The 10,578-nt window shown below is 45.9% G+C and overlaps 1 protein-coding gene across 3 annotated transcripts; it reads left to right on the forward strand.

Moving 5' to 3' along the window:
- The first annotated feature begins 1,241 nt into the window (after positions 1-1,241).
- On the forward strand, positions 1,242-10,093 carry LOC122365891 (geranylgeranyl pyrophosphate synthase-like). 3 transcript variants are annotated; one of them, XM_043337500.1, is made up of 9 exons: positions 1,242-1,441; positions 1,698-1,806; positions 2,427-2,581; positions 4,216-4,360; positions 5,150-5,270; positions 5,682-5,821; positions 6,065-6,199; positions 6,572-6,680; positions 8,259-10,093. In XM_043337500.1, exons 2-9 carry the CDS (start codon positions 1,717-1,719, stop codon positions 8,303-8,305), a joined length of 942 nt encoding a protein of 313 aa, XP_043193435.1. In that variant the 5' UTR covers positions 1,242-1,441; positions 1,698-1,716; the 3' UTR covers positions 8,306-10,093. The 3 variants fall into 3 exon arrangements, with proteins under 3 accessions (XP_043193435.1, XP_043193433.1, XP_043193434.1); XM_043337498.1 differs by having other exon boundaries at positions 1,246-1,461; XM_043337499.1 differs by having other exon boundaries at positions 1,252-1,450.
- The last annotated feature ends 485 nt before the right edge of the window (positions 10,094-10,578 follow it).

Genomic DNA, 10,578 nt, shown 5'->3' on the forward strand with positions numbered 1-10,578 from the left:
AGATATACAGGGACAGTGAGAGCCGTGAGAGGAATAGACCGGGGGTAGGTACAGGAGGGGCAGATTGGGGGATAGGGAGATAGTGAGACGGAAGTCCATGCACAAGCGGCGGAACACCTTCAATTGAGGGGGGGGGGGGCACTGCCGACTTTTGGTCCCATTCTTTCCATGCAACGACCATAGGGCTAATGTTAAAATGCCAAAATCAAAGGGGGGCACGGTGCCCCGGTGGCGCCCTCCCCGTTCCGCCGCCTATGGGTCCATGACACCTGAGAGGGACCGGGGAGGGACAGATAGAGGGACAGGGGGACAGACAGAGGGACAGTGACGGCGGTGGTCCATGACACTGGGGAGGGACCGCCGACCGGGGAGGGACACGGGACAGAACGACGGACAGCGGGGGTAGCCGCGCCCGCGACACGGCTACCGAGGCCGGCCGGTAGTCCATGACACTGGGGAGGGACGGAAGGGATAGGTAGGGATAAGAGACAAACAGCTGGCCCAGAATGACAAGGGAACACACAGAGGGACAGTCGACAGAAAGACGGTGGGACGGTAGATAAACAGTTTGACACCACAGACCGGTCCGTGGCAGATAACACTCGACACCGTTGTGCGTGCAGCGGGACAGCCGGCCGCGGGGACAGGGACAGCCGTGAGCCGATAGGGACAGCCGACAGGGTCCGAGGACCCGTCGTGCTGGGCGGCACCAAGTTCAAGGATGAAAGCCGGTTCGATTTCCCAACCGTGCACTGCAGTCAGCAGTTCTCAAACTGCGTAATGGATGCAGGTTCAACCACAAAATTATATATGTAGGTGTACCTATAGCTGCTCTGCCTGAAGATTGAAGCCTGAACATTAGCTCTGATCATCTGAGGGGTGTTCACGGGCACCGCACACTGCTGCGTGCGCTGTGTGCGGTGCGTCCAGCAGGCGTGGGGGTAGGGGATGGGTAGGCGGTTCTGACGTCACGGCTGCGTGCGGTGGACGGTCCGCTGTGGCCAGTCCCGACCGGCCACAGCGATCGCTGTGGATCGCTGTGTGCGGTGACGGAATGCTGACGTAGAGACGAAGTGGGCGGAGCTTCGAGGCTGTGTGCGGTCCGACCGCACACAGAGCCCGTGAACAGCCCTCTGGAAAACTTGCCTTGTAGTGTCATCTGTTGATCGTCTAGAAGGCTATTATTCCCAAAGAGCCGCTAGATGGTAGCTAAATCGTCGTATGCCACCGGCTTGAAAACCGCATTTTGGCGCATTTGCGACAATTTGTGACTTTCAAGTAGCCGCATGCAAGTCTACTGAAATTCATTTTAATTGCTTTTAATTATTTTGATTTAAATGTAATGTAGTTATAGTACATCAAAAAGGCGGCAACAGACAATCATTCAGTTCTCTATTTTTATACCTTCCGTGATACTGATACAGCCTTCAGCAAATTATCTGTAGGTTAGGTTAGTACTTAGTAAGTTGAAGTTCCAGTAATTTTAATCATAATGGCGTAATTCAAATTACAATATCAATATCAGATTGTCATCAGGCTATATAGTGTGATATCAATATAAGTAAAAATCATATCGTAATAGCTCTCAATTGCAATGCGTGTCATTTGCATTGGCGCTATGCATCAGGTTGATTCTCTTGGCTTGATTCCAAATCCACGCAATGGTCGGGCTGACTAAATAATTCTCTTTTTTGCAGGCCATCAAGTTCCATCAAGATGGCTGATGGAGAACAAACTTCCAAAGACTGCAAAGATACACCCTCCAATAAATACCTCAGTCTTTCAGGAGACCCTGCTCAGGATAAGGTGTGCAGCTGTAGTAATTGAAAATAGACAATGTGATTGTAATCCATAAAAAAGCTGTATATTTATTACTTTCATCGGTGATACATGAGTGGATCATCATTTTTTAGGAAAACATGAGTTAATGCCTAACCCTTACAATGCGAGCATGTAAGTTTTTTTTTGCAATTTCTTTGGCTAGGTCTCTACCTGTTTTTTGTAAGTAAGTATGTAAATTGTTAGTGTTCCCATTTTTTAAAAAATAAATTAAGCTCGAATGTTTGAATGGACGGATTGACAGAGCCGGAGCCCACGCTAAGCAGAGCTTGTTGCGTAGACCCCGACCCCTACTGTCCGATCGCGCAATCCGGGCAATGGGAGGATTTAGAATCCAAAGTTTAACGTGCCCTTCAAAGCCGGACATGGCCTGTCCCACTCAACTGACTTCAACTGGCTGCGGCTGCTCCCACCAACCGCAGACCATCCCCGTCAGGAGTCTCAAGTATCGAGCGCCGGAGCGTCTCGAACCCGGGCTCTCACTACCGGGAGTCCAATGCTCTACCAACTGAGCTACGGGACAGGCTTTCCAAGCCCTTCCTGCATTTGCGCACCCAGTTCACACCACCCTCGCGTGTGCCCGGCAGCTGCTGCTGCAGCCATTCCACTACATCTGCCAGACGCCTGGCAAGCAGATCCGCTCCAAGCTGGCCCAGTCCTTCAACTACTGGATGAATGTGCCAGAGAAGAAGCTGAGCCAGATCGAGGAGATCGTGGAGATGCTGCACAATGCCAGCCTGCTGTGAGTTGACGACTGCTGATACTTTGACTGCTGCAGCATTTTCTGCTGGACTGGTTCTTTGGCCTACAAGGCCATATTGAGATAATTGATAATATTATCAATTTACAAATCTTCAGCTGCTTGATGCTGAGATGACTAGATCATAGCTGGGCATGTTTTTGCTTAAGGTTTTATTTTGATTTTGAGTGTAAATCAGTTTCTACAAATTTGAACAACACATTGTTTCATTTCACTGGAATATGAAAGTATATTTTATTTAATATTTGCACATTGCATGAGCATTGGTGTCAGTTCCACCCTTCAATCAAATTCTGTCAGCTTCTGTCAGTGCCTTCCATCCAAAGATTGTGGCAAACCCATATATGAATATGTGCTGATTCCTGTATTCCCCTCAGTACTTTGCCATGCAGGGGAAAGCAACGGTGAGTCACAAACACGTTATAATTGTTTAACGAAGCCTACTTCCACCGATGCAGGAGCAAAACTCAAGTTTTAGGGCACATTTAGTTTGCTCTTTTAAATGGTGTGAATGCCCCATGTTTCACACAATTGAAGTGTTCCTCACGCATAATCCATCAATAGAATGTGTCACATTGAGAATTTGTAACCCGCAAAACAGCCTTCTGAAGTCGGAATTTGTCGTTAACAGCTCAGGCTGAACTTGACTATCACTGTTGACGAGTGGCCATAATTAATAAGTATATGATAATGATGCGACAGTGATTACGACTTTGAAAACACTCAGATATACCGGACCCAGCCACGACCGTTTCAGCATCTACCTACCTGCGATGCGTCCGTTGTTCCAAACATTAACGGTAGACCTGAAGCCGTGTAAGGGTTGTGTGGCCGAGCCAGAGAGCCAGATAGAGTCCTTGGTGTTACCGAGTTTGGTATGTTTAACGAGCGCCGAAGCTCTAAGCGACCCATTCTCGCTAAGCTTATTAAAAAAAAAAAACGTAGGAGCAAAGGGTGAAGTGAGCAGGATTTTACCAACAGTAAAAAAGCGGTTGGTGCTGGGATACGATCATTCATGAAACTCCATCGGAATATGGAAAAAAAGTTGCGCTTAAACGTCCACTAGTTGAACAAGGTACCAAAGAAGTCTGCGTGAAGAAGTTGCACAAGTTAACCGACAAACCCAAAAGCTCTGTCTCATCAAAATTGCATTCGCATGAAAGCGATAGCGATCTTAATTTTTTAAATTTGTTCTCCGTTGAGATGCATGCTACTTACTTCAGTTCATCGCCCACAGGCCAGATTCCCATGCGTCTATGCCGTACAATGCATGCAGCTTACATGCTGTATATACGCCTTTCATTGAGGGTTGGAACATATGCGCTGAATCATTTCACCCAGTACTCACTACCGATAGAATAACACCCCCTAGGCCTAATGACAAGCTGGATTACTGCCTCCATGCCCCCACAATGCCCAGTCGTTCTTATATCTATGGTGTGAAAAGGACGTTTTACATTGTGGTACACATGAAGCTAATGCCTCACTTCGATTTAGCATGGTTGTTAACCCATGTGTAACTATTACATCCATGATAAGTCATCTGTGTAAAAAAGACCATCCAATACAACACAATCATATCACGGACTTTTTACGTTCGTTCCTTCGCCCGGCAGAATTGATGACATCGAGGACCGCAGCATCCTCCGCCGGGGGATTCCGGTGGCGCACAGCATCTACGGCATGGCCAGCACCATCAACGCCTCCAACTACGTGTACTTTATGGGACTGGAGCGGACACAGGCGCTGGAGCACCCCGAGGTACGATACTAGGACCCACGCTGTTTACTGACACACAGAGCATTTTGATAGTATGGTTTTTGAATTTTGATAGAGGTGTATTGGAGCAGACACAGGCGCTGGAGCATCCCGAGGTACGATACTGGGACCCACGCTGTTTGGTGACACACACAAGTATTTCGATAGTGTCGTGTATTGGAGCAGACACAGGGGCTGGACTGGAGTACCCCGAGGTACCATACTTGGACCCACGTTGTTTGGTGGGTTGGTGCGAGAAACACACGGGGTATGTCATTGAGAGAGGTGCCGTGCTGCAGGCGTGGAGAGGTCACCTTTTAGATGTTGCATTCATAATTCGCGTACCTTGCGTTCGTCTCACGTATGATGCGTGCCGAGCACTGAAAATCAGCATAATTATGCTGACGCTCACGATGTAACGGTGATTCAGAAGGTCAATGGACATTGGACATCCTGTATGTTTCTTATGTTATCACGATCATTGTGAGTGTCAATGATGTACAGGTCTCGCGGGTTTTAGCGGTAGGTTTTGCACCTAGAAAATTTAGTGTACTTCAGGCTATATCTTCGTCGTTTTAAGCTTTTAAGTGTTGAAGATGCGATCGACTTGTTGGTTCACAAACCGGCCATGATCGTGTAAAATGGCTTCATCGTAGATCGATTGGTTTCTGAGATATAACCGGAAAGGTAAAAGTGCAAAACCTACCGCTTAATCTCTCGAGAGCCGTACACTTACCAAACTGTCCATCGTTCTTCAACTAATGACGTCACGCGCTGCTCTCCCGTTGCCAGGCAACGTCGGTGTTTTGTGAGCAGCTGCTGGAGCTGCACCGCGGTCAGGGTATGGACATCTACTGGCGCGACAACTTTCACTGTCCCACGGAGGACGAGTACCGCCAGATGACCATCCGCAGTGAGTACTGGGTACGGTGGTGATGATGTCACTGGGTCGGTGTGATGTCATGGAGCTAGTGAGGAGAGTTGTTGGTGGTGAGCCGTTAGTTTTTGATTGCGAATTGTGTATGAATGAGAGCCGTGGCCGATAGTACGTCGTGTTATACGCAGCATGCGTCGTTAAATCTACTGAAATTGTTGTGTAAATAATGAACACTGATTGTCGTAGAATTTCAGGGGGTTGATGTATAATGCCGCCGCCGAAAACCAAGCGAGAATCGCCAATACTTATTCATTGTATTGTATTGCCTTGTGTTGTATTGTGCATTCAAGAGCAATCCACATCATCAAATTGCGTGGCGATTAACTGCTCAGAAACCGTATCCGCGGTTACTAATATAAACGTTCACCCTATGTCGTCATTTTCCAGAGACGGGCGGCCTGTTCGGTCTGGCTACCCGACTGATGCAGCTGTTTTCCTCGTGTGAACACGACTTTACCAAGCTGTCGTCCACGCTGGGCCTGTTCTTCCAGATCCGAGACGACTATGCCAACCTCTGCCTTCAGGAGGTGAATAAGAGGCTTTGTCGGTGCAATTTTGGCATCTTTTGAAATGAAAGGCGTCCACTTGAAATGAAAAGCGTAGTTAATGTTTTATTTACGTTTTCCGAGCTGATATCGTCTTTCAAATCCTATTTCAGTTCAGATGTCGCCAGCTCTCTTCCCCTTTTACGGCCCTCTAAGGAGTCTTGGCGCCGAATTAAACCCCAAATAATTCACAATCCCCCCCCCCCCGTTTCCCCTTCTCCGCAGTACACGGAGAGTAAGAGTTTTGCCGAGGATCTGACGGAGGGCAAGTTCAACTTTCCCTGTATCCACGCCATCGCCACCCACCCGGACGACACCCGCGTGGTCAACATCATCAGACAGCGCACCACTGATGTCGAGGTGAGGTGACAGAGGATGTTGCGTTGGTGTTTTGGGTTGGAATGGGAAAGGTGGCACCTAGGTTTTTTTAGCTTCCCTATTGAAAAATATACCTAAAAACATGGATTGATAGAAGGAATGGATGGGTGGATGGATAGAAAAATGTGTGGATTAAAGAACCAGCGAACATTTTCATCAAAACTACCGGAAGAAAGATAAACAACCTAAGCTGCATAACTACCATGAGTAGAAAGGTATTGCCGAACATATGGTTACAAAACGAGACAACTGCTTCGAGTAGTGCCTATTGTGAAGCCTAATTGATAATTAAGTTTTAGGTCATAACGTCGCCATATTCGTTTCACATTGTTCATTCTTCCCTCGCTGTCACAGGTGAAGAAGTACTGTATCTCTCTGCTCAAACAATTCGGATCATTTGACTACACCAAGCAGACCCTGCAAAGGCTGGACGCAGAGGCTCGAGAGGAGATCGCGCTGCTCGGTGAGTTAACACTCACTCACTCACTCACTCACTCACTCACTCACTCACTCACTCACTCACTCACTCACTCACTCACTCACTCACTCACTCACTCACTCACTCACTCACTCCACCTACACTCCTCACTTAAACACTCACTTACATTTCACTCACTCAGTGATTCATTGACTGACTTACTCATTCAGCCACTCACTCCCTCACTCACTCACTCACTCACTCACTCACTCACTCACTCACTCACTCACTCATTCGTTCATTCATTCATTCATTCATTCATTCATTCATTCATTCATTCATTCATTCATTCATTCATTCATTCATTCATTCATTCATTCATTCATTCATTCATTCATTCACTCACTCACTTACTAAAACCCACTTACTGACCCTTTCTCACTCACTGAAGCCCCCATTTAGCCACTTACTTACTCACTCACTCACTCACTCACTCACTCACTCACTCACTCACTCACTCACTCACTGACACTCACTGACATAGGGGAGAGTGGGGCACATTCGTGCAAAAAATGGATAAACCCATATATCTGTTCTTTGGTTAGTGCAATGGCAAAATTGTTGATTGTAGTATGGAAAGGAACTATTGCAGATAGTTTTCCTCTTCAAAAGTTATCCTCTAAAATTATTGCTTCCATTAGAAAAAAATGACTTTTAATAACTCTGAACATTTGCACGAAGCTGCCCCACCTATGGGGCACATTCGTTCAAGAGGTGGGGCACTTCCGTTCACCCTGCAAAGTTCGAGAAATTACCGGGCATTACCAGAAATTTACCAAAGGAAATTGGCAGGGGGTCATTTCACTTGATTCCTTTCGACAAGAATGCATTGCACAACATATGTAGAAAGAATGGGCTGGCCAACAAGAATGTGCCAACTGCCGGCCTCCGTGACCTCGCCAAGTTCGCGTGAATTGCTCGTCACGACGTCGCAAGCAGTCGAGACTGAGTCAGGCGAGCGTCATTAGAGAAACCTACTACAGATAAAGTCATAAATCGCAAAAACTAAAAAAATATGCACGAATGTGCCCCCAGGCAGTGCGTACACGAACCTGCCCCACAACGTTATTAGTAATATATTTCAAAATTTCTTTTTGAAAAAATGACACTTTTTCAACAAACAAGTTTGCAGCAGTTCCGTGAATAGAGTGAGCTTCTTCACCCCCAATTTTGAAAAGCTGAACCACATTTCCGAGTCTGGATCACGAAAATGGATAATATGAGAAAAGTTTGGAAAGCTCACGAATATTACAAATTTGCGTTTTTATCAAGCATGACAGCAGGTACGGTGAACGAAGGGCGGCAATGATAGACATATTTCCATAATTTACCTTGAGCTCGTGCAGTCACTCGTGTTCCCATAAACTGCTGAAAACGAATGTGCCCCATGCACGAATGTGCCCCACTCTCCCCTAAACACTCACTCAGTTTACTCCCTCACTTCACCTGCTCATTTACGATGCTACCTCCTCATCATGATGCGATCCCCTCGATGTTACCTCAGCTTTCGACAGTGTAACTGCCGTGCAATGCTGACTCGCGCTTTTCATCTCATTTTTCCAGGCGGCAACCCCCATCTGGAGCGTGTTCTGGATTCGCTGAAGGTGTGATAGGCGAACAGTTACCATGACAACCAACACACTACAAGATCTTGCTCATCGCATTATGGAGTTTGTTCATTCAGCTCGGACGGGCATTGCACGCGCTAAATATGAGTGAGAATGTGCTAAGTGCGCGGGCTACGTCATTGCTTATCGAAAGAACACGATGCAACTGAGTCTGGAACGGATAAAAGCCAGCTTCTATTTCGGTGTTATCGGTCTGGGATTGCTGTTGGATGTTATCCGTTTCGATTTTTTTAGTCTGAACATTTAGCGTTGTACTTTGGAAACATATTAAATGGACATTCGTATAACGGTTGTTAAATGTGTCTAAGACAAAGATGACTGATGGGGTAGTTTAGGACGAACTTTCTCGTGGGCATTTATTTTATTTCGACCTTATGCGTGAAAACCGGTTCGGTATGAGTCATCTGCTCCATTACGCAATAGTCCTTAGCAGGTTGTCATTTACGCGACGGTGCTTATAGTTCATGATTTGTACAGGACAAAACTTCCTTGACAAAAGGTTTTGTTCCTTGTTTGTGTTGCCTTAGGTTATACCAAACAACGATATATATGTGGCTGCAAGCTTAGTTATAGATTCAGGGCATCTTACGAATTATTTCATTGTATTTATTGCACGTCTGTATTGGTGTATGTTTAGATTTACTTGCAAACAATGTGGTAATATCGACACCTGTTTAGAAACCTTCAAAAAAGGTACAGTCACTCGATTTTTCTCAAGTTTGTCTGTCTTGGCAGATCAAGCAATGCCAGAGCAAGCTTACGAACACACAAATTTGATCAGGATCGGACGATTGGACACTTCTAAAAAGAGATCTTTCGTGCTTCCCGGAAATTCACCGGAGAACAGATGTGGGGTTTAAAAAAAAGGTGTCGATATCTGCAGCAAAAGTGACCGATTGGTTTGACTTTTAGTGGGAGGTCCTTTTGTTTCGATAGCATGTGCCATTGTTTCCGTCCATGCGTTCATCAATCTTTGCCTCAGAAGATTCTGTGCCGGACATCCAAGGATCTCTGTGTAAATGGCGCGCGTGGAAAAAGTGCGAATACGTGAGAGCATTTTTTTGTGTAGCTACTAAAAAAAACTGTTTCAAAACCTTTTTTTACTCTTAGTTTGCTCTTAGTACGCAAAACGAGAAACTCACTGCGATTACTGTTTGTGATCTCTTCCATTCAGAATTTGATTTTGTGGCTCGATCTTTTGATTGCGTGTTCTAAACAGCGCAGTGTGGTGTTCGCTGTGTTGTCTGGCACCGTATTGTTATTGTCTACAATCTGGCAATGTAGATGGTTGATGGTTGATGTGATTTGTCGTGGATGAGCTTTCTCAATGTCGATTGTTTGAGCGTTCCTAGCTAAAAAGTTGTCTTCGGCTACCTTTCTTTTCTGGAGACGTTTGCTGTCTCAGTTGCCCATCTTTCCAATTCTGGCGTTTTTCGTACGCGACAACATATTTTGCTGGCATACCGGCTATCGCATCTAGACATGTTCTCTTTATCGGATAGGCATCTTGATTTTGACTGAATCTTGCCTCATCTTCGTATATAACAATAAGCATGCGTTGTCTTCGCGGATTTGATGACAATTCGTAAAATCACCGTTTGAATTACCGCAAAAAAACAGCAGAGCCATCGGCTAAGTCAGAAAAGTGTGTGATTTTCGCAGCTATGTATCCTGTTCCATTCTTCACAGTGGGCGGTGCACCTCAATAAAATTCCTCCACTGGGTGCCGCGCTGTCATTTGTGTGATGTTGAATACATAATTGTACCAGATTTGATGGTGGCTTTGATAGAGGTTTTCTCTAGAAAATTGACATATTTTGATAATGCAACGTGTGCCCCAATGCTCAATTGCAGTCCGAGCGCCCCCGTTTTGTAATGCGGGCATAAGTGATTAGTGTGTATGTTGAACGATGGTGTGAAGATGCTTGATGGCAATAGGCTTAGTGTAACTTGCATTGGAAATTTTTGAACAGTTGAACTATCGATTGAGAGGGGGGGAGGGGTGGCAGAGTTCCTCATGTTCATTTGAGCTCAGAACTACCGGTATAGACTCGAATGAACTAGCTTATTGATGAGCGGTAGGTACTTTTGAACGTCTGCGGCTATCAAAAGCAGACATGTTGATGGATCCGAGTGATGGATCTATGATATCAGTGGATCTCGAAGGAGAGTTGCAACGAGTGATTTTCTGGGATTTCTGAGTTGACAAAAAGTAGGTAAAGTGGGATCTACGATCTCACTTGATCTCAAGAAAA

This window comes from Amphibalanus amphitrite, unplaced genomic scaffold (assembly GCF_019059575.1).
Source record: "Amphibalanus amphitrite isolate SeventyFive unplaced genomic scaffold, NRLGWU_Aamphi_draft 000771F_arrow, whole genome shotgun sequence".
NCBI classification, from domain to species: Eukaryota; Metazoa; Arthropoda; class Thecostraca; order Balanomorpha; family Balanidae; genus Amphibalanus; species Amphibalanus amphitrite.

Bases quoted from the DNA above. Each gene is read 5' to 3' on its own strand.
- LOC122365891 (XM_043337500.1), top strand. From the start codon at position 1,717: ATGGCTGATGGAGAACAAACTTCCAAAGACTGCAAAGATACACCCTCC. The intron at 2,582-4,215 runs GTGAGTTGACGA...TTCGCCCGGCAG, and splicing joins CTGCACAATGCCAGCCTGCT to AATTGATGACATCGAGGACC. The intron at 5,822-6,064 runs GTGAATAAGAGG...CCTTCTCCGCAG, and splicing joins CCAACCTCTGCCTTCAGGAG to TACACGGAGAGTAAGAGTTT.